The sequence below is a fragment of the Hylobates moloch genome, unplaced genomic scaffold (genome assembly GCF_009828535.3).
Source record: "Hylobates moloch isolate HMO894 unplaced genomic scaffold, HMol_V3 SCAFFOLD_14, whole genome shotgun sequence".
NCBI lineage: Eukaryota > Metazoa > Chordata > Mammalia > Primates > Hylobatidae > Hylobates > Hylobates moloch.
The window spans coordinates 67,636,776-67,661,437 of NW_026652289.1; the positions used below are offsets into that span (position 1 = coordinate 67,636,776).

At 43.5% G+C, this 24,662-nt stretch overlaps 1 protein-coding gene across 1 annotated transcript in view; it reads left to right on the top strand.

Moving 5' to 3' along the window:
• The first annotated feature begins 1,261 nt into the window (after positions 1-1,261).
• The window catches only part of RORA (RAR related orphan receptor A), a 729,290-nt gene continuing 705,889 nt past the window's right edge, over positions 1,262-24,662 (top strand). The window contains exon 1 of the mRNA XM_032175265.2: positions 1,262-1,511. Within this exon, the coding sequence (XP_032031156.1) occupies positions 1,346-1,511 (166 nt within the window). The 5' untranslated portion in view covers positions 1,262-1,345. The remainder of the gene's footprint in view (positions 1,512-24,662) is intronic.

A 24,662-nucleotide genomic window follows, 5' to 3' on the forward strand; every position in this document is an offset into this window, starting at 1 on the left:
ACCTTCTGGCCTATAATAATATTATTTATTGTCAAAATTTTGGATCCTTTTGAAAGGAAGGTGGGGCGTATTTCCACAGTGTCTTCGCAGGCAAAAGAAAGTGGTAGATTGAGTATGAAGGCAGAGAAATCAGGCTACTACCATTGGAATATTTTCCATTCTTTCAATTCCTTCATCTTGGAATTTGGGGTCAAGGTAACAATGATGCAATTATCTGCTTTCCTGGAGTTTTAGGTACCTACTAGGGGATGAATGTATTTCAATGGGAGGAGGGTGTAGAATGATGCCTATAATAATACGAATTATTAGGAGCTGTTAATTATCTGAATGTTATCCGGGCATTAGTAATGCCTCTCCAGTATATCTACCTTTTATGGATGAGACTGTACATTTAATAGGAAAAGTACCAGTGGGAATTGACAATTAGCAGCCACGCTTGAGCTAGATGCAGCGTGGCATGTTTTATCCAGCTTAGATAGTCATCGACCAAACAGGCCAAAGTTTTCTTCAGTAGAAAATGCCCTGCCAAATGGTTTCTGGATCCTTCGCGGACAAACAGCAAAGGAGCTGAAAGCGACCTCTTTCAACCATGCCAGAAACTGTCCATGGCGCTTCTAGATTCACAAAATCTGTTTTAGACACAGATGTCTTTAACCAAGATTGGAAACCCACTGGCCGTCCCATCCAAAAGTAAAAAGTGCCACGTCCTCCCATCCTCCGCCTTCCTTGGGATGTCAGTCCCGTTCTAATTCCTTTTTAGTTTCTCCTCAGCCCTGGGCAGGGCTGGCAGGGGGCTACCTGCGATTTCCCAACGTGGACAATCGGATTGGTCTCTTCCCAAGCTGGCAGCGGATGGGGACGAGTTCTGTTCCCGGGAGAGTCTCAGAAGTAGGCATGGAATCATCTCACCGATTTTAATTTCTGTCCCTGGGCTGGGGAGAGGGGAGGATTGGGGCGCAGGAGGCTCTGCTCTCCTCCTCCCCTCTTTTCCCCACCTCCCAAAATTGGCAGCCAGTCTGTGGCTCTCGGTCTGGGGTCTGGAGGGTGGGGAATGTGGGTGTGGGGGCCGGCTGGAGAAGCTCTCGCTAGCGCTGCCTGTGGCCAGACTCGCCTCTTGTCCCCTCTCGGGCGCACACACACGTCCACCCAGACACTCCGCGCGCTCCCTCGCGCTCTCGCTCGCCCGCCCGCCGCCGCCTGCTCTCTCCCTCCTGCTCTCGCCGGTCGCCTTCTCCTTTTTTTTTTTTTTTTTTTTTTTTTGGTACCATAGAGTTGCTCTGAAAACAGAAGATAGAGGGAGTCTCGGAGCTCGCCATCTCCAGCGATCTCTACATTGGGAAAAAACATGGAGTCAGCTCCGGCAGCCCCCGACCCCGCCGCCAGCGAGCCAGGCAGCAGCGGCGCGGACGCGGCCGCCGGCTCCAGGGAGACCCCGCTGAACCAGGAATCCGCCCGCAAGAGCGAGCCGCCTGCCCCGGTGCGCAGACAGAGCTATTCCAGCACCAGCAGAGGTAGGAGGCTGGAGAGGGGCTGGGGAGGGGGCGGCGGGAGCCCGGGCGCGGAGCGGGGGGCGGCCGGGAGCCGGCGCCCGGGGCGCGGGGTCCGGCGGCCGCGCGCGAGCCTGCGGCGGCGCCCCGAGCCCGGAGGACCCCCCTCCCCTCCCCCCTCCGCCCCCCAGAAATGTTGCAAACTTTTGCAGCCCGTTCTCGGCTTGCGGGAGCAGAGGGGGGCGGGGGAGGCGGCGGGAAGGTTGACAGCCGGCGGGCTCACCCCCCTGGCTTTGATTTTTCTGCAAACACAGGAGGAAAGCTGCGTTGCCTCAATTAAATACGCTCCCCCAAAATACGGAGATGCGGGGAGTGGGGGCCCGGGAAAGAAACTTTTAAAGCGGCAGTGTCCTTTTAAGAAGGGGCAAAAAAATCTGTTTATGGCCACCCTCCTTCCGCTTTACCTTTTCTCCTCTTGACAGTTTCGGCCCTGGCTGCCCGAGTCGGGGGTGTGTTTTCGGTCTCTCTCAGATCTGGACGGGGGGCGGGAGGAGTGAGCGACCTGGGAAGCCCCGGGGGTGGAGAGGGGGCGCTTCGGGGTCTGGGGGCGACGTGGACACCTCTGGAGCACGGCGGTGCGTTTGGGATTTGAAGGAAGGGCCGAAGGAAGCGGGGTGCGGGCGAGCGAGCTGTTCGCCAAGTTGTCTGGCGGGCGCGGCGAGGGGAGATGCGCAAGTTTGCAGACCGGGGGTTCGGAGCCCGGCGCCCAGGCTGGCGGGGGGCGTGTGCGCGCCAACGCGCAGAGGGCGGCGGTCCTGTGGGGCGCTCCACGCGCATTCGGAGGGAGCGTCTACAAAAGCAAGCACCCAAACTTATTTCTGCTCTGGGAATCCTTCCCTCTCGGAGGTTCCAAGCGTTTCTGCAGGAACCTGGGGATGGTCAGTGCAAGTTGCATGCTGGTTGGATAGTGCAAGAGATGTTTTCTCCTCCCCTGGCGATTTTTACTCTTCATTTTGGTGTTTGGTCTGTGTGTGCGTGTGGTGGGGGGGATGGGGGGGACTCAGTTGCTCCCTCCTTTCCTAAAGTAAGCTGTTGAGGAAAGCTCACTCTTTCTTAAAGGTATTGGAACCTGATGTGGGTTTTTCTCGAGAGTGGGGGATTATTTATTTGAATGCTCCTGGAGTTTGCAAAGAACAGGAGGAAGCTACAGCTTTAATTACTGTTGTAAATAATGTATAAATCACGCCTGTCACTCCGGAGGAAGCGGGCTCGAGCGAGCCGCCCGGAGCTGGGGACGGAGAGGGTTTCTCCAGCCCCGGCTTGGGCACCGGCCCAGCGCGCCCCCTCCTCTTGCACTGGGCTTCTGGCGGCGGTTGGGGAGGGCTGGGTAGAGGCGAATGGGGGCCCCAGGAACTGCCCCCTTCCTCTCGATGTTATAGTTGGAGGTAGGAATATGGCTGATCATGTGCTGGCTGTTTTACAGTATACCCCCCCCACCACCACCTTAGCCACACCCCCTGTCCAGGCGCTTTCCCATTCACGGAATTCGAGTACAGTAAAAGCCATCAGGATGACACACGCGAAAAACATTTAATTAAAGGCGATTTCCAAAGGGTGACTGCGCCGAACCGCGGTTTCAGCGGGAGGGGGGCATCGAGGGCTGGGACAAAAGGGAAGGGGATGAGGGCTGGGGGCCCGGACCTGCCGCTAGCTCAGTGAGTTTGTGTGCGGGGAGCTTTTGGCTGCAAAGAGTATATTTAGACCCTGAGACGGTGGATTTGGAATGCGAGCGGGTTATGTAACAGGGTTAATCAGAAACACTGGAGAAAATCCCCTTCATGTGTTTCTGGGGCTTTTTTTTTTTTGGAATGGGGGGACATAGTATTTAGGAAGCTGCACTAATTTTTGGTTTGTGCTGCCACAAACCTTCTTGACCCCTGCCCCCCACACCGTGTGTTATTAACATCTTCAGGTGTCATTCTTGCCAGAAGGTGTTCTTGCGAGCGATCAGGGTGGCAGGCTGCAGAACCGACTAGCAAATCCGTAACTTGCTGTTCTTGCAAATTATGTAACGCTGGAGCATTCAGTGCCACCAGCCCCCTTAGGCTCAGCAAAAAGGGGAGAGGGGCATAGTAGGAGTGGGATACATCTTGCACAGCTGACCTGCTGACCCATATCCCCTTCCGCCCACCCTCTGCCCCCACCGCAACTCATTCTTTGAACCAGACCCTGTCTATCCCTCCTGGAAGATTTAATGGGAGGGGGGTGGTAAGGCCCAAACACTCAACTCACATCCTGCACGCAGGCACTAGGTTATATAACAGTCTGAATGGAAAAAGGAAGGTCAGAGATGGAGGCATCCTTTAGCTAACACAGCAGTAGTAATAGCTTCCAGAAATTATGTGCATTTGCAGACTTTAACCTCAGATGTAGCATCTGCTCCTCAGGGGTACCAGTCTTTATGTGTGTGAGCTAGGGAGAAAAAGAGAGAATGTGTAAGTATGCCTGGTAGTTGAGAGTGATTTGAAAATGGGAAATGTTTGGGTTTTCAGATGATGTAATGGAGTTGGCAGAATATGCAAGTCGGCTCCCAGAGTGTAAGCAGTAAGAAAATTGGAGCTGGCATCCAGTATTAATGTTGCATAAATTACAATATCGGAAAGAAATTAACCTACACACTAGGTGATTATGCCTTTTAAATACTTAAAACATAAAGGCACACAACTAGAAAGGAAAAGCAAACATCATCACCTTATAATTAGCATTTTCAACCTCCAGGAGGGTAGAGTGGAGTTCTTGGCATTGGGTGAAATGGGAAGCTTTCTGATTTGGGAGATACTTTCCAAAGGGTAGCAGGTTTAGCTTCTAGCCAGTCAGTGTTTGAAGTCCACAGAAATTGTGGTCTGGATTCTCATGACATTGCAGTGACCTCATGAGACATTACCTAGGTAGACTTGAGGCTACTGTTGAATTCCTCCCTCTTGGGAATCCAAGTGTGAATGCACTGTGTACCTTTATTGCCTGAGCTTACAAAATCAGATGTGTGACTTTATAATCTGAAAGACGACCTTCCCCTGTCCATAAAACTGCTGGGAATGTTAGCAGTTTTAATGAAACTCTTCCATTTTCTAGGTGATATTAATGATGGCTGGTGTCATTCAGTTCCATCTTTACAACACAATGAAAGAGAAAAAAGAAAGGCAGGAAGCAACATGGGAAGTAGGATTGAAGCGGAAAAAAACCACAGCGAATCTTTAATTTAACAAGGCTTTCAGGGACTTCAGGGAGCCATGAGCCTCGTGACATAACTGTTGTTAAAAACCCTTTTTCAGAATCTCGTTATATGTGCATGCCGGAAGCTTACATATTTTACTTCACTAAAGTTATCCACACAGGGCTGTGTACCACACAGTTGGTTTGGAACACCAGTGCTGAAGGTTGAAGGCTTTTAGGGCCGGCAGACCTAAGGGAAAAATCGAAACCAAAAGATGGGATTAACAGTGAAAAGCTCAGTTGGGTTGAGATCGAACCCCCTGGAAGCTCAGCTTAGATTGACTTAAAATCAGTTAACAGGGCCTGTAGTTGATGTGTAGCCCTGAGGACTTCTAGAACCACATACATCTTTGACTTTGAAAGTGCGTGGCCTCTCTTGCCCCCTTCAGTTCTGGCTGATTCACTTTCTAGTAGGTGCTCTTACCTAGCAATTTAGCGCCCTTTCTAGAGATTGATTCTCAGATCAACTTTCCTCGCATGGACCTGGCTCGCCACAGTGAACAAATGATGCCCCATAATTTGAAAGAGCTACTGGCTGGGAGAAGATCCTTTGCTAGAGGGATAAAATAATTATTTTTTAAACTAAAGGACTTTAATTTTCCGGTAAATTGCTCATAAAAACATTTATAATAATACCCTTTAAAAACGTAATATAATAATTTTAGAAAAGGCATTTGATGATAGTTATGATAACTTTTTCTGTTGCTTCCCCCTTATTTCTTAAAAAAGAATTGAATTATTAATCTAGAATTCAAGTCCTGAGTGGCTCAAAACATCTATAGGAGACTCTTCTAATGTTAGTCACCTGCTGGAATTTTCCAATACCTACTGGCATTGTGAGGAGCCCTTGGCTTTAGAAAATGCCTCTACGTCTGAAACTGAAGTATGGAGCTTGCATTGAAGCCCCTAACGATGAGACCCTTCAGCTTGTTTTCGAGGTAGCAGAGGTGGGGGCTGTAGCACACACTCCTGGTTCCACATTAGACTCCTGAAGTGGGACACAGGGAGGTGTGAGAATGTTAATTGTAATAGTGGTGCCTCCGGATAAAAATGTTCTGAGGATTTTTAGTGACAGCTGAATCACTTTTGGAAGCAAACTGCCCTCTGTCCAGAGCTAACCTTTGGAATTTGAGTGAGACAAGCCCATGGGTTCTTTTCCTTGGACATGTCACTTCTGAATTAAGATCCAGCTTCTCCCATTTTTGTGTTTAGGAGCTTGCGGTACCATGTTGACAGGACAGATGGAGTTGGAGGTTATTAGAGGTTCATGTGGTATGGTATCTTAAGCATATGCCACGTGTTCTGAGTTTACTCTTCCTTTCCCCTTTCATCTTTCCAGGCTACTTGATGAATTGAGCTTCTTAGCTTATGCTTCTGTGGAAGCCAAATGCATAACTACATTTCCCAGGTATCTGGGGAAAGAGCTGTAATGTGATTGCCATGTGTGCAAAAACAAATAAAAAATAAAAAAAATTTATAGGAAACGCACCTCTCCTATTATGACATATCTGGCTGTTCACATTCATTGTCTTCCATGAGCCAACATACAGGGACTCTGAGGTAGACCTCATCTGTTCGCTCACAGATTCCTGTCCCATTCATCCCAGATTAGTGATAAATTGTGCAGAAACAAGGAGAGTATTTTTGAAAGGCCTTCAAGTGTTGGAGTGAATACTCATCCAGAATTTGGAATACTTTTCTGAATATTAAGATTATTTTCCTTGCTCAATATTTAGGAATAATACTCTGTCTCTCATTTTCTCTTCTATCATTTTTTAGTGTTTATTGTATTTTGATATCTAATTCACACAGGAAGTGTTGGTTTAGAAATGAGCTGTTAAATTTTTCACCCATCTTTTTAGGCTGTATGTTAAAATAAGATTGTATCTTTTTAAAATTAATGCTTAAAAAAAACTGATAATCAGTGTTTAAGTGTTGATTAATAACACAGTAAACCGTGATTTTTCTCTAAGGGTGTCAGGACCTTACCGATGAATTGGTTTTTCTAACAGTAGATTAACCCAGAGTATTTTTTGTCCTTTCCTTGTTGAATACGTTTTCTAAATGTACTAGTCCCCTTTCCTACTCTAGACAGAACATTGAGAATGTAATTGAATCTTTCATTGAGGTTTGAGAATCTTATGGTGCCACAAGGTCACTGTTCTGAGTATGAATTCCAATTGTACATTATAGAACTGTAAATGGACACAGTGTCAGAGATTGGACTAAATCTGTCTTGATCTCCGCTTGGAAATTGTTTTCTTTCTTTCTTTTTTTGTTAAATCCTCAATGTCAGTATGTTTTGTTATTTGCCTCCCTGGTTGTCTAAGTTGCAGGTAGCACAATAGAAATTCAATTAGTTGATTCTAGTTAATTGAGATTTTTACTTTATAGGAAAATTTCATCCAGAGCTTAGGCTCTTCTTAATTCTTTCTTTGGAGTTAAAGAGGATGTAAAGTCATTCTTTTTTTTTTTTGAGACAGAATCTCGCTGTGTCTCCCAGGCTGGAGTGCAGTGGCACAATCTCAGCTCACTGCAACCTCTGCCTCCCGGGTTCAAGCAATTCTTGTGCCTCAGCCTCCCGGGTAGCTGGGACTACAGGTGCGCACCACCACGCCCAGCTAATTTTTTGTGTTTTAGTAGAGATAGGGTTTCACCATGTTGCTCAGGCTGGTTTCAAACTCCTGAGCTTAGGCAGTCCACCCGCCTCGGCCTCCCAATGTGCTAGGATTACAGGTGTGAACCACCATGCCTGGCGGTAAAGTCATTCTTAAATATTCAGGAAGGATATTATATTTTCAAATAAGTTATTTACTGTATTATGATAACATAAGTTTTCTCCCATCTAATGGCAGACAGAAACTCCAGGTAGTCCTAACTCTTCCATAGATATATTGAAGGGGTATCTTTGGCATGAGGCTCTTAAATCCTGAAAGTTAGGAAACTCTAGGGTTAGAAGGAATAATTCCAAGAATGTCAACAAAGAACATTTTGATTGCCCCAAAGGAAACCCTCTTTCCAAGCACAGGCTATTTTCACTGGACGAATATGGAAAGCATCCCTGGAACCACACCATCAGAAGCTGACTTTCTCAGGGATGTCCCACTTGACTTAATGATATAGTCTGCAGTTGTCTTGTGATTATCTTTGATATTGTAGTGTTGGAAATTCAGCTTGGGAGTCTTGGTGTTCTTTTGTGACAGCCCAGTTATTATTATTTATTTTTTGATTTTGGAGCAAAGACGTCAAGGAGATTGTCTAAAGAAATCCTTAGAAGAGAGGAATGGGGCATGATGAGGAATAAATGTACCATAGCTCACAGTTTAGTCAGGCCAGCTTTTTGCTCCAGCTCTTACATGCTAATGCTAAAAGGAATTATAGGTAACAATTCCCTTGTGTTGGTGCAAGAACAATTTTTTTTTTCTAACATTTTTATGGCCTTAACTGACATGTCATTATTACAGACTGTCTTATCACATTACATAGTATGGCCCATTAACAATGGCATGGAGCTGTGGTTTCCTGGTGATGGTTTTGTCCACAGAACTGGGGCCCTGGTGGTCAGCCAGGGAGCCCTGTACAGCACCCACTGACAGCTGAGAGTACAAGTTTCAAACACCCTTGTAGGTGGTGGAGGACTCCAGGCTGCCCCAGGTAGAGCTTCTATACCATAAATGTTTTCTCTGAAACTCTGTGTCAGAGGATGGAAATGAGTAGGAAATATTATGGTATAGAGGATTTATAATCTCCTAGCCTAGAATCATCTTAACAATGTTACTGGGTGTTTTAATTTTGATTATGAACTACTTTTTTAGTGTTTTTTTTTTTTTTTTTTCTTAAAGAGATGGGCTCAAGGGATCCTCCTGCCTCAGGCTTCTTAGTAGCTGAGACTACACGCATGTACTACTGCACCTGGCTTGATTATGAACATCTTAAAGTTTCCTGAAACAATTAGGAAGTTTCTGCATCCATGCACAGACCATAATAGATAAACTCTTCTGGGATGCAAGGAAAGGTGCCACTTAGTATAGGATCCTCAAGCCACTGAAAGAGGCAGTGCAGTGTTAAAAATACCTAGCTTACTTCGGGGGAGGGTTTGGCTGAATACTGATGAAGTTTATGAAATATGAATGTAGTGAAGTTGCTGTACGTAAGTGGTAGGCGTGTGTGAAAGAAGTAAGAAGAAATAAAATTGTATATAAATGACACTCTGAAACTTGATGGGATTGTACACGTGATAAGAATGGTGATGTTTGGGTCTGTGCTTAATGGGGGAAAATAAACGGGCTTAAAATCTATGTCAAACTAGCCACAAGAATAAAAATTATAGAATATAAAATCGTCTGACTTTTTTTATAAGCAAAGAATGCTACCAAGAATAAACAGGCAAGAATAGAGGTGAAATAGAATGAGGGGGAAATGAGGGACCATTGTTTAAATCTACTATGAAGTATGGTAATCACTGTTTTAAGAATTCCATACTATTAACTACTGTGCAGTTAGGTAGGGAATTAGTTATAGCCAAACAAAAGCCGTAAATATGAATTTTAGGTTGTACGGAAGAAATCTTCTTGATCCCAAAACATAAATGCATGTACTGAGAAGCCGAGCTGCACATGGTGTAATTTTTTCTGTCTTATCCTGATTAATTGACAGCCAACTGTATACTTCTTTCCTGAAGGTGACTTTACAGTCTCTAGACCCAGACATTTCTCTCTGAAGTGGAGTGAAGGAAGGAGAACCACAAGCTAAAGTATGTTTCAGTGGGTGAACTATTTTGGGGGAAAGAGAAGAAGGATGAAATAGGGGAATGGACTAGTGCCTGCAGAGATTAACAATGCCTGTTTGGGGCTGGGGAGTGGGGGCTGTGGATGAAGGCAGGGAGCCTCTAGAGGGAAAAGAGACTTCTGTGCAAAGGAAAATGACATTAGCATTGACTCTGAAATGGCTGGGAATGTGACTTTCTAATTTTAAATTATCTTTAACAAGGGCAATGAAAAGAGGAAAAGTTGACACTTTGAGAAGTTATGACGAACTTGTCGAGAATGCCAATTGACAAAGGCAGGTAAGGGAATACTTGGAAAAACAGCAAGAATAGGTCTGAAGGGCACGGTGAGCTGCTTTCCTAGGGTGTAAAGGGAATTGGCAGGCGTGTTAATCGACTCTTCCAATTAATTTTAAAGAAACCTGAAGAAATGGACAAAGACAGAGAAAAAGCAACCAGATGTGATTCTGCCCTTCCAGAAGCAAAGAGGCTTATCTCATCCCATATGATCGATGCCAGTCATGGGGGGGAGTGGCTGTGTGGAAATTAATGGATTTTCAACATCCAATCACAGAGGACACACATGTATATTTAGCAAGTCTAAAACCTCTTAAATAAACTGCGTTGCTTTTCATTTTCACTTTCCAGTTATAAAACCAGTGGATGATGAAAAGGCCATGTGACAATACAGCATGTACTCTCAGGAACGTTTGTGTGACAGGGATATTATATCTGAAAGGACAGGGCAACTGGGAGGGTGAACTGCTCATAACTCTCAATTGTCCAGGTAATGAAGCATTGGGAAAGCAAAGGCAAATGAAATAACCTGATCATCAAAAAATGATTCCTCTTTTAGTGCTCGTATTAGTTGACTGATGATGACAAGTGTGAAATTGCCAGAGTTGTATTTTACCATTTCTGGCACTCATCACGTGCTTTGGATGAGCACATGTGTGCAGAAAGTGGGAACCCGGGCAATTTCTATAGACTAGGCTGTTAACCTGGAAGCTGTAAAATTTCACAGTGTGAAGGATGACAGTCAAGGATTGGTGAGGTTCCCTAGCATTCTTGAGGGCTCACAGGGAATCAGAAGAAGAGCTGAAGCTATACTGAAAGGGCTCTTGAACCCTCTAAAGCTGACTTTTTAGTCTTGAACTTGGGGTTGTATGTTAAATATGTGATACTCACTCATGATACTACCACTTGGTCATATTTTATTAGACTAAAGTGTGTTAAAGCCAGAAAGGGCTTTATGAATCAGCGAGCCTAGCCCACCCTGTTTGAACTGATGCTGACAAAGGTAATGTGTTCGAGATCACATTCCTAGTAAGCAGCAAGGCTGTGACTAGAACCCAGGTCTTGTACTTTCTTACCTCATGTTCCTGTCACTTGTGTGCTGTGCCAGGATCTTCCAAAGTTCGAATAACGAGGATATATTTTTTTTTATTTTGAGACGGAGTCTTGCTCTGTTGCCCAGGCTGGAGTGCAGTAGCGTGATGTCCGCTCACTGCAAGCTCCGCCTCCCGGGTTCACGCCATTCTCCTGCCTCAGCCTCCCGAATAGCTGGAACTACAGGTGCCCACCACCACGCCCGGCTAATTTTTTTGTATTTTTAGTAGAGACGGGGTTTCACCATGTTCGCCAGGATGGTCTCGATCTCCTGACCTCGTGATCCGCCCGCCTCGGCCTCCCAAAGTGCTGGGATTACAGGCATGAGCCACCGCGCCTGACCTAACGAGGCTATTAAGATGTGTGCAAGTTGATCTAGCATTAGGCAGTAGATATGTACAAAAGTAAGCATGGGTTATTTTGGCTATGCATTATTAGTGGAACATTGTCAGTAATTGTTATTTTTTAACCCCACTGGGCATTTTTATTATTAATTAAAAATCCACCAGTGAGCTTGTGGCTATGTCGGTAAAGCCATTCTAAAACATAGTGAAAATAGTGTCCAAGTCTCATGCTCTGATTTAATAGAAAGTAAAACTATTTTTGCTTTCTATTAATAGGTATGGAGTTGAGCATCTCGTGCTTAGTGCTCACCAGAGCTAGACAAAGCCAGGGGGCCCACAGCAAAGATGTGTGTCTCCACAGCAAGCTTATTTTCTCGAAGCAGAGGATTTAAGGCTGTGCCTTGTCTAGAGATGCTCAGGATCAAGTCTGTGAATGGAATACTGTGTAGCCATTAAAAATCATGTTGCACTAGAAAAGTATTTCTTATCAAGAAAAAATGTTTATCAGCCATTGCTAAGTGAAAAGTAACAGCTTTCATAGCAGTGTGCATGGAATGCCATCTTTTTTGTAAAAGGAAATTATAGTGCATGTGTGTGTGAGTGTGTGTGTGTATGTGTGAGTTATATTAGTAAATTAACTAGTACCCACGAATACCAAAATGATGAAATGATAAAGTGGTCATCTGTGGATGCTGGGATTATCTGTGAGTTTCTTTTTCTTTGTGCTTTTCTGTATTTTTTGAAGTTCTTGCATTATGTATATGTTACTTTTGTAATTAGAAAAAATAAATCGTATTTTCTTCCACAAAAGCTGTGTGTTGTGAAACTGGGGATCCTTTGAAGGAACTAATTCTGAACTTCGGATGTTACACAGAACTTCTCAGTGTTTCAGGATGGGTCAAGTTTACCGGTCCAAAAAGAAATACCATTTGACAGTCACATTTAGCCAGTAAAACAAAGGTCATTCAGCTTGAATATTACAGGTCCTAACACTGGAACTGCTTGCCTCTCAGGGCGATATCTTTGAGACATTAATACCGTGATCCACAGGAGAAAAACATATTACATTGTGAACTAGTACACACACACACGCACACACACACACACAAACTTTTCGTGTAAAATGTTTACCCTTCACTTGTGATGCATGATTATGTTTGCTCTATTATTTAAAATACAGGTTATGAGCTATCACATTGGTTCCATGATCTATTTATGAGCCGCTCCTCACTATTTGAAAACCTTGTCCTGGGCATGAAGTAGAAGCAGCCTTTCTGGGGGCCATGGCCCGGCAGTGGGGGAGGAAGGAAGTGTTTCCACAGTAACCGATGTTAAGCTCCAGGTGTTACTCATTATGACCAGGGAGGAGGTGGGGGCGGGAAAATAATGTAAATACTTATTATTTATAATACAGTATCTTTATGCCACTTTTAGCACATGCTCATTAATATGCTAGTACATTTAGAGGCACATCTGCCTAGACTGGCTTAGAATATAAATTCTGGGATCCCTCTTTTGCTTGGGGCTGACATCAGTGTGTAAGAGCCCAAGGGTGGCATTCTTCATTCAACATATATTTACTGAGTACTTTCTATGTGCTAGGGCCTGGGGATAAAGCAGCAAACAAGTGAGGTGAGCTCCCTGCCTTTCTGGATCTTTTATTTGAGTGGTGGCATTTCTCTAAGAAGCTCGCTGAAATTCCTGGGTCACCTCGGACCAGGCATTTATGGTGGTTCTCTTCTAAACGTGTTTTGAACTTGGCCTTTTCATCTCTCTACCTTGTATGTGCCTTCACCTTTCCCCTCCTCCTCTGCCTCACCTAGTCCCCATCTCTCTCTTCACTCATTGAAATCCTACCATCATTTTCACTCCAGATAAGATCCACCTTCTCCCTCTGGAAGCTCCCACACTCCTGTTTGTTACAGCAGTCAGTCATATGGGCCTTGCTCATTTAGTGAACATGTAACCTCTTCCTCTGCCAGGCCTCTTTTATGCTGTCTGATAGTTATTTTCCGGGTATGAGCCTAGTCTTAAGGAGATCAAGACCACAGTTTATGTTTTTACTCCCTTCACGATACCTTGCATAAAATAGGTGCCCATTAACTATGCAGATATTCTCTTCCACATTGTCCTGCAGAGGTGTTTGCCTTCTCAATACACCAGCTCAGCACTTCCCAACTCTGCAGGCACATCTCCTGCTGGCTTATATTTCCAATGGGGCCTTCGGTTTGGACTCAGCTGCCCTTGTTTGTCTGACTTCTGCCTCTCTTGAATCCACTGATCCCCTCAATTGCACGATCAGGCCTACTCTAGTCGTGAGCAACTCAGACCAAAGCTGGACGTGTTGGGAGACAATATGTGTATGTGGTTTTTAAAAGCCTGCTTGGAGGAGTGAGACAGACCTGGGCCAAGACCCAGGTGTGTGCTGTGCTAGCCCTGTGATCTTAGGTAAGTTCATTAATCCCTCAGCTCAGCTACCATGGGCTGGATCCAATTAAAAGAGGACAAATCACTGAAATTCAGCCCCATCAGCCACTTGTTGAGCTTTCCTGACATTACCTCCCATACCTGTCTGGCTTCTTCCTTCCCTCTTCCCTGTCTCCCTGCTCCCACTATTCTTGTAGTGCCCTCTGGCTGCCCCATCCAGGCACTGAGGCTGGGGTTGCTACCTTATTCCCACCTTGCCCTGGTGCTCTCAGAGACTTCACTTTTCACCAACCCATCATTCCTTGCCCTCCCTTCCCTTTACTCACTTTCTCCTTTCTGCTAAAAAAATCACATTGGAGAAGCTTGTCTGCAAGGGTTCCATTCAACTTGCTCTACATTAGTGCTCCACTATGGTGACCCACTGCTGAGTCTTTCACTTGTAATGTAATCTAATAATTTACATGCACTTTGCAAGCAATACTGTCAAAGACTCACAACCTGTTTGAAATTGCTTTGCTGTTACAGTATTTGAGCTGATGAGAGAACAGCGTGAGAAAGAGTAGTTTTTGGTACCACAGTGGTATTGGGTAAACCCAGGAAAATAATGTCAGCACAAGGTGAGGGTGCGCTGATGGATTATAATATCCTTTCTTAGAGAATCAATTAAACTTGCTAAGGGTCTTTTATCGATTTTGGCTTATAACTGGACTAGGATAGGTCAAAGTATTCAAGGAGTAGAGGCATAGCTGGCTAAAAAGAGTGAAGCAAGAATGAAATCCTGTCTTTCTGAGATGGCTGTGAAATGTTTTAGTTTTGATATACTGCATGACTTTTACAGAATTAATTGGCACTGTGATTAGGTTGTTTTATTTCTTCACTCAAACATGTTGGAAGCCGATTCTAATATGCGGTAGTAATGAAAATAGAGTAATGCTGTAATAATAGTGCCATTGTAAAGTGAATTACACCATTAAGCATCTATTTTGTCTAATTTGTATTGTGATAGTATGAGTGATACACACACATACAGACGTAGAGGAGCTGGTCTTTAAGAAGTAGACTGTAGCTGAGAAGAGAAACCCCAGTCTTATAATATAATATTGAACAGTCAGTGAACAAAAATAATTGGTTCTGTGCAAAGTGAATTAATTTATACATATATATATATACACAGGCACATATATAAATATACACACATGCACACATACATATTGTGTCAGGCAGATCAAGAAGATATATGAATTTGGCATAAAAAAATGCTTGGCTTATGTTGCCTTTTAACAAGTTGACAATGAATGGGGACACATATTAATTATGACAAGTCAAGTCAATGATGGCATCAACGCCAGGCTTTGAAAACAAGGCTTTCTACGTTTGTTTCAACCTCTTCATCCTTACTACCATGCCTGAGAACCTCTATTAACTGGTATTTCTCAAGTTTTGGAAAGAAGTATTAAGGGCCCAGGAATGATCATTTTATTTTGTCATTTATCTCCTAAGGAAGGACATTTGTCAAACAATTTTCTTTCCACAGCAGAAAGATAGAGGCACATTTCTATGCCTTAAGTCACAACTCAACCCTGAGAGCAGAAATAGGACCTGAGAAGGCGGCGTCCAACATGGCTGCTCCCTGTGGGACAGGTAGATCACAAAGTCCAAGAAGGTGTTACACTTCGATGACGTTCCAGTGGCATTATCCCTTCACCCACAAGAGGACTGGCTTCCGGGGATAGTTTGGCAGTAATTGTCCAGGAGTTTTCAACCGTTAGGGTGGTATGGCCAGGGAGATCCTGAAAACTTACCTGGTCCATCTCCAGTCTGGATTGCTGCCTCCAAGGCCCCCTCTCTGCATTCTGCCACCATAGCATCTAGAAGGGATTATACCGATGGCCTCCCATCTCTCACCTGCCCCCACTTTTGGATTTTGCTTCTGTGGCATTGTCAGCACCACCATCTGGTAATCTAGAACCTCAGAAAGACTTGTCCGTAGCGATGAGATTGTATGTAGTTTAGAATACCTTTAACTTTCATATATATAATGCTTGCTCTGATGATCAAAATATTGAAAGCAAATTTGCTTAATAAACCACTATCCACTCCCTGTCTTTGAAATCAACAACTTAAGTTTTAAACCCCACAAGGATTTAAGGAGATAGTAGCCAGTATCAATGCCTGGCATCTGAATTAAGAATATATTTAGTGGAGAAGTTTTATTACAAACCTCAATGAAAAAGCATCAATATCATATTCAGGCTAATAAAATGTTTTAATGAAAATTGTCATGGTGTTTGACAACATCCCTTTATTAATTGGTCTTTTCCATTATTACTTTCTTAGTAGCAAACACACTCTGGTTTTAGCTCTCATTAGTTATAGTCCTCATTGGATTCACATTTTGCGGCTTCAGCTGTGTTTATCTTCTCATTGGTCTGAGTTCCTTGGGAGCAGGGTTATAGATTGTCTTCAGTGTTCTGTCCCATATCTCTCTGCCTTTTACTTGAGCATTCGGTGAATGCCCTCAGGATGCTAGTGACGTGCAGTTTAGAATCAATATGTGAAAGATGAGCCAGCTGAGGGAGGACTGGGATGAAGCAAGAAAATCTATTCTTCGAAAGTTTCAAATGTTTAAAGGCAGTATAATAGAATACATCACCTCCTTGCATTGATCCATCAAGTATTCTTGTGTACTTACTATGCGTCAGGTCCCATGTTAGTCAATGAAGGGACAAAGCTGAATTAAGGGAATTGATGGGCAAGAAAGACATTACTTTAAAAAGGTGTAGCATGCTATAGTAGAGATACTTAGGAAACCTATAACATACAGAAGGAGAAAATGCCGCAAGAGGAGTTAGGGAAAGCTCACTGAGGTAGTTGTGTCTGCCTGGGTTTTAGAAAAACGGGGAGATTCTTCTGGCAAAAAGTGACAGGGCATTCCAGGCTGAGGCACCCAAGGGGAGAGTTCATGGCACATTCAGGTAACATGAGTGAGATGTAGCTTGGCCTGAGAGTATGTTGGTGAGGAGTAGGAGATGGGGTTGGAGAAAGTAGGCAGGGGCCAGCCTAAGCATTTTGGACCTTGTCTTACAGCAAAATTTTGAACAAATGAAAAATACCTGATTTCTTTTTGGTAAGGTACTTAAATATACTTATGTGGGGTTAGGGAGGGAGAATGGATGGTATAGACAAGGAACCAAGTTAGGAGATTTCTGTGATAATTCTGGTGACTGATATTGAAGGCCAAGACTGGGGTGAGGGTTGGGAGTGGAAGGTGAAGAAGAGTTGACTCTGCAGCAGGATTCCCCAGGAAGTGGAATTGGAAGAACATGATGAAGAGAATGGCAGGAGTGAAGTGCAGAGTGTGGGGCGGGATCATTGGCTGGGACAGTGTAGTGGAGTAGAGTGTGAAGAGGGGAGAAGGCATGGGTTCAGTTTGGGATGGGCTGAGTTGGAAGTTCCAGGGACATATCTGATGGGCAGCTGGGAATGCGGGTCTAGCAGGGAGCAGGTGACAATATGTTACATGTGGCATTAGGCAAGAAAACAAGGAAATAGCAATAGCAAGTACCTAGCACTTAGGAGGGCCAGGCTAGAGACCTGGAGTCCTAGCTCTGAGCAGCACTCTTGATAGAGGATTAGAAGGTGAATTTTTACATCTATGAGGTAATCTTCATGGATTTTGAGATGATATCAGCAGAAAATAAATCTAAGGTCCAAGTCGGTGTGGTTGGGAAATTGAAGGGGTTGGATTGGTACGATGACAAAGAAAAGTGTCTCACAAAAGTGGATTGGGACCTGGAGACCCTACATCTACATAAGGTGTAAAAAGTAAGAATGGGCCTGGCATGGTGGCTCATGCCTGTAATCCCAGAACTTTGGGAGGCCGAGGTGGGTGGATCACCTGAGGTCAGGAGTTCAAGACCACCCTGGCCAATATGGTGAAACCCTTTCTCTACTAAAAATACAAAAATTAGCTAGGTGTGCACCTGTAATCCCAGTTACTTGGGAGGCTGAGGCAGGAGAATCGCTCGAACCTGGGAGGTGGAGGTTGCAGTGAGCTGAGATTGCGCTATTGCACTCCAGCTTGGGTGACAGAGCGAAACTCCATCTCAAAAAATAAATAAGTAAAAATAAAGTAAGAAAGTTTGTAAGCCCAGAGTCAGGTTTTAGACCCTTTGCTGTTTCGGGCTGCATTTCAGTTTTCTCTGCTTTGATGGTGCTCTCCCAACATGCCTAACTGATGATTGAAGTGTTGCAGCCTTTTTTTAAAAAAAACAAAAAAACAACAAAAAAAACCTTTCTACACAGACAGCATTGAGTTGTCCTGTCTCTAAAGGCAATCTGTCCCACACTTGGCAGGACCTCAAGGGTGGGAGAAATGGAATGAATAGTAGCTGTGGATAGGTCTCCTTATTGCCCCGGGAGGAAGACTGTGCGGGAGAGAAAGTTGAAAGAGGGTCTTGAGAAAGGGGGTGAGATCTTCAAAGGCTGGGTCTAGCCATGGGAAACTAAGTGAAAGAATTTTTTTTTTAAAGTTGACCAGGAAGAGAAAAAGAAATGCACAAGTGTTTGGGCAGGCGGATGCTGACCTTGGTTATGACTGAGTGGGATTGCCATTGCTGCATGTTGATGGCACTTAACAGTTTTCTGGGGACTTTCACATACGCAGCAGCCCCTGGAAGTCCCGGAGGGAGGTTGATAGTGTTGCAACCCATCGAGGGACTAGAAAAATGTTGTGTAATTATGAAGACCTGTGCCTTAAAACAATTCGGATCCAAATAGGCTGACTTTATCTTCAACTCAAGTAGTGTGGCGGGAGGGGGCTCTGCCCTGTTGGCAAGGCATCCCTCTGCCCTCTGAGGCCATCACTGAGCTCCCTGTTGTTTTTGGTGAGCTCTGACTAAATGTTTTCCCTGCCAATATTTCACTAATGTGTCATATGAATTATTTGTGTTATCTCTGTGCTGTGAAATTAGAGGCCGTCACCCACAGTGTGGTAAGTAGATTAAAAGGAAAGCCTGTTTTTTATGGTGTGGGTGAAACTGGGAAAATATCAGGGAAATATTTTGTGTGTGTTTGATCTGACAGTGGGAAGGCCTTGGGATGCCAGTGTCTTCTAAAACCTGAAAGCTGAGCTCCGGCTGCAGTTTTCTTCAAAGGGGTTTATATTTTATCTGTTGGCACTTCTGAGCGGAAGGAAGGTTTGGAGTGGGAGATTCTGTGATGATCCTTTTTTTTTTTTTTTTTTTTTTGCTGTTGTTTTCTTCTCTGTCTTTTTAACTTTGCAGAAAGCCCTTCCAGTTATACACTCAGACCCTGTTCAGGACGTTGGTGGCCAAACAGTCCGCTTTTGTTAAGCGAGCGTCCCATTTTTGTTTCTCTTGAAAGGTGCCCTTCAGGACAGCAGAGCCTTTCTTAGGGCTGTTTATAATTGAGCCCTGAAGAAAAACAGAAATCATTCTAAACCCAGGCCAAGTGCCTCCTTGGCCTAGCTAGGCAAAGCTAAACTCACACAAGATGAAATCTAACCAGCTCGTTACCTGAGAACCACCTTCGGGAGTTCTCCGGCTTGACTGCTTTCGCCTTGGCCACCATCCCGAGCTCCAGCGACAGCTGAGGGTCAGGGCCTCTTTTTGCAGAAGAGTAGGAAGAGAGTCGTAGCTGTTGGTGAAGGTTAGGTTGCATTGTTTGAAAGGGTCCTATGTCAGCTTGCAAAATGCCATGGATCTGTAAGAATCCTGAAAGAAATGGGTTGGAGAAGAAATTTATGACCGTAAGTCTAGTTGTCTTTGAGAGGTGCAATTTAGCCAAGAATTTTTCCTTTCTGCGGCTCAAGGTTTCAAAAAGTTCCCTTTTAAAAAATGCATGTGTATCTATTTTTTTCTTATTTTAAATAAAAAGGTATTCATAGCTTTAGCCCACCTTGATATACTTCCGTCATTTCTCTTTCTGCCTTTTTCTTTACACAAATTAGGAGTCATTGGAGAAAATGAGGCATATATAGGATTTGATATCTTTAGAGGTTGTGCAGTTTTGAATTATTTTATTTTATTCTGTTATAACAGGTATGGGGGTAACCTTCAGGAATTGAAATGGAATCTTTGTTCCCTATCCTCAAATTATCTAGTTTAGGTCCTAGACTCGCCTTATTGCCTACGAGTACAGCCTTCAGTTTTGGAATTTTTCTTTCCGTTTTAGGTATCAGCTGGGTCATTTAGGTGGAATAGGAGACAGTACTGGGCATTGTCAGAGAAAGACTGGCTAGAAAAGCTCTGATCCCTGTGGGCAGTTTGGAGCCTTCTTAAGTATAAGATCATCTGTATACTTAAATTCTGAGCTTCTGCACATGCTGATTAGTGAAGCTCTGCCCTTCCTTGTTAACTGCACATTTTAACATCTATGTTTCTAGAGGAGACACCTGCCTCTTGGGGGAACCCTCAGCATCCCGGGACCATCTGTCCAACTGGCCCCTGTACACACAGAGACCTGAAAAGTGAAGCAGTTTCGAGACAGGCATCACTTTAAGGCTGAAGTACATTTTAGAAAGTTAGGGACTGGTTCTGTGGCGGGGAAGTTGAGCTAAATATGCAGTTCTATTTTAATTTTCACTTTATGCCAAGGCAAAAGCATTGGGAGATAGACTATAAATGTATAAGTAAGTCAGTGCAAGAATAGCCCCTTGCAAAATGCAGATTTAGGGAGGCTAAATATTTTCTCACATACTTTAATGCACATGAATAACCCCTGATCGAGTTCCTGAGAAAGGGATGTTGTGTAACCATTTGACCTTGATCACTGTAAGGAGTTATACAGAGGTCTACACAACTGTACAAAAGTAAAGTATTTGGCTGTCTTAGTTAGCTCAGGCTGCTATAACAAAACACCGTCAACTGGGTGGCTTAAACAACAGACATTTATTTTCTCACATTTCCAGGGGCCCCACCTTCTAATACAATCACATTGAGGGATTCGCATTTTAACATGTAAATTTTAGGGAGACACAAACGTCGTTTCGTAACATAGGTTGATACCTAAAGCATGATTTGTCTCTAAAAAGTTAAAATTGTTTAGCTTTGTCATTTGTTTGTTTCAACAGAGTCGTATTTTCCTATGTGTATTTTATCTTAGGCATGGTCGCCTCTCTTCCTATTCCTGTGCTGTTTGAAATCACAGTAGTAAAACCCAAGATAATTAAAGCTAGGGTATCATTGTTTTAAATTAGAGTGTGTAATTTTTTTTTTTTTTTGTAATTCAACAAGAAGTTCCTTCATATTCTGCATAATTGGATCACATTTTAATTTTGTGGCAAATAAAGATCTATTTTACATTTCTATTAGAAAGACAAGCCCCTGTGGCGAGCTCTGAATTAGGATGTTTGCCATTAGAAGTACTGAAGCAGTGAGGCTTTTAGAGCCGATTCAGCTTCTGAAAAACTCATCTGTGAATCTTTAGGGTAAGGAAAGAAACTAAAATTTAAAGCTTATAAACAGCCATGGATTTCACCTAAAAACAAATACTGAGAAGACAAGAAAACGAAAAATATAAGTACTAACGCAAGCAGAGAATAACCAAATCATGGGTTATCCAGTGTGATATATACCACAAAAACATTCTGGTCATTGATTCAGGCACATCTGTTTGTGAGGATATTTTATTATCTGTATGGTTAATGCCCTGAGTGTTTATGTGAAGCAAAATAATGAAGACAAATTGTGAAGAATACACTGGACAAGTAACCAGGAGGCCTCGGTTCTGATCCCAGCCCACCATTAATTATGTAAGTGGCTCTGGGCAAATGGCTTTCACCCTGAGACCTCACCTTCTCCTTAGTACACAGAGGCACTGAACTACAACTTCCTGCCAGCTCTGATATTCCATAATCCTGTGATTTTTAAAGGAGCCACCAAAGAATATACTTCTTTATTCATTCCAACTTTAAAAAAATTATTATTGAAGCATAATTTACTTACCATTAAATTCACCCATCTTAAGTATACAATTCAATAATTTATAGTAAATTTATAGAGTTGTACAACCACCACCACAGTCTAGTTGAACATTTCCATCAGCCCCAGAAGATCCACATGCCCATTTGCTGTTACTCCTCCTTCCTAGCCCTAGTCTAAGACAGCCATTAATCTGTTTTCTCTATATATAGATTTTCCTTTTCTGGACATTTCATTTAAGTGGAATCATATGCTATGTTTTCTTTTGTGTCTGGCTCCTTTCACTTAGCATTGTGTTTTGGGGGTTTATCTGTGCCATAAAATGGATCAGTACCTTGGTCCTTTATATTGCTGAATAATCTTCCATTATGTGGATGTATCACATTTTGTTTATTCATTCATCAGTTGATAGACTCCTTTCTCTTCCTTTCCTACCCTTGGAGCGCTTTCCCTCCTGTTGCCTACCCCATACTGGGAAAAAACAGGTCTCTGTTAGAGAAATGCAAGGTCTTTATTTCAGGCCTTCCCTTGCAGAAGAGGCCAGAGCTTTGTGTTTTAAACCCTTCCAAGTCAGTAGATTGAGCTGGCTGGGTCATTGAAAATGTGATTAAGCAGCTATGTAGTAACTATCAGTAAATGTGAAAGCACTAGCTGTAGGTACTTTTCCTTGCTATGTGATTAACATGAATGTGAGGTTTCTGCATTAGGGAACTTGACTCAAAAGCTTTCCCAATGACAGCCTGTTTGTTGTTTTGCATTTGTTTTACACACTGGATGAAGTATTTGGAAGCAAGAGTTAAGGACACTGGCTGTTAATCTAACTTAGTAATGTCACTTTCAGGATTTTTCTCTGGAAGTCATCAGAACTACCATGAACAATAACAAACCCACAGAGGGAAACAGCCTCATACTTTGCTTTTCAGCTCGGAATCAGAAAGACTGCCAAATATAATTGTGATGAAAAGGTAAATGTGATGAGAAGAGGACTGAGCTAAGTCTTCGGGCTGTTGATTTCTTTAAAGAGAAACCACAGAGAAGACACCTCTAATGTATTAATGTGTGTTGTTCTTTTCATGTTGTGAGTGAAGCCAGGATGTGCATTTCCATTTGCTAAGCTTCTAGCTAATGGAGGGTAGCAACTCAGTATTCTGGATGCTCCTCAAATGATTCTCTCGTTTAAAACCCAGATCTGGAAATGTGGTTAATCTGTAGTATGTTTTGAGCCTCAGCTCTTCTTAGGTCCATTTAACTTCCTGGAATCCATCCTTGGCTAGCACGTCCTGTAGGATGAAGGAGAAAGTCTGTTCCATTTGCCTTTCTCATCTTCATATGTGTGGTAGATATGTTTTGTAGGCTTTCTCTATTATAAATTTCAGAAAGGTTGGGTCCAACAAGTAGTATGTGTGTGTGTGCATGTGTGTATATATGCACATGTATATGTATACCTATACACACATATGTATACATATATACACACACGTATACACAGACACATATTCTTCTAACTGCATAATGGGATGAGGCCTACGAAAGCCAGCAGCTTGCCTCAATTTTATTTAGCATGCTAATTATAAACAGTACCAGTAATATCTTTTGGAATTTAGGTGTTAGACTGTTCCCACTGGTGGAAGTGATCCTTTAGAGCATCACACCCTGCCTCTTGGGTCCTGCGAAAGCTTTGCCTTTGTTGAATCCATATGGTAGGATTCTTGTAGAGAAAGATAAGCCAGGCCATTGTTTAGTAAACATCAGACCCTCCCGTGTGTTGAGCCTGAGATCTGGCAACTGGGCAGAGAGGGCTGCTGAGGGCCATGTGCTGCCAGGCTGGAGGATGAGCAAACTGCATCCAGGTGTGATCACATTCTTATCCTTTTCTCCCACAGCTTTAACGTGGTGAAATTTTTCTTCTCTCCATCAGGAAGGAAATAGGAAAAAAATGCCATATCTTTTGTTTGATGGTGGGGGTGAAGGGCGGGATGGTCAGCATCCTCTTTTATTTGGGCCTATATTATAGTATTATCATAGTTGATCATTGCTAGGATGATTTATGTAGGAGTCTCTGGCTAAGTTATGAGATCCTTGAGAACAGGGATGTCATGGGGTTGTCCATGTGTTTCCCAGGGTTTTTAACACAGTGCTTTGCATACAGCGAGTCCTCAGCTATTGTTTTGTAAGTAGCTGATGAATAAATACTTTCCATTCAACAAACAGTATTTGTGAATATGCTAGTGTTCACAATAATGCCTGACGCTTGCTGGGTGGCCATGATATAGAAATAAGAATTTCTTCTTTCCTCCCTCCCTGCCTGCCTTCTGCAATAATCAGTTCTTATATTCACCGGGCACTGCACCAGGGGCTGAGGTTACAAAGAGGAAATAAAATATTATCTGCATCCTCAATGAGTTAATAAGAATGTTATCCTAGAGTTCGGTGTGTGATTTGATGGTGGTTCACAATAGTTAGGAGCTCTTATTGATAGCTTAATCTGCTCTAGGTACTGAATACACTGGGCTCAGTCCTTAAAATTCTCACTGCGTCTTTAGGAAGCAAGAATTATGATCCCCTTGTTGCAGATGAGAAGACCGAGGCCTAGAGGAGTTGCTTAGTCTGAGTCCAGAAGGTTGCTCTCGACCATGGCTCGTGCCTCCTACCATACCACCAACCCCAGATCCCCATCCCCTTCCCCTAACTGCGTTAAATGTGTCTCCGTAACAGCCCCAGCACCCTGGCCTTCCTTTTCATCTGTGTGTGTGCCCTTCTCCATGTGTGGAGGTGGGAGGTAGCAAGCAGCCTAAGCAAATGGAGCTCCTTGGAGTTGTGCAGTGTTCAGCCAAGTCAGCTGACCACAGCCACCCCTAGAGATTGTTTTTCTACTTTCTCTTGCCCTCTGGCTGTTCCTGTGCCAGCTCCTTCACTCTTCCGGTTGCAGGTTTTCCTTTCATTCCTTAGGTATCCCGTTGCCCTTCCTAAGCCTGAGATGGCTGTGCTAGAGAACTCCTTGAGATTTTACTCTCTTCCTCACTGTCTTAGCTGA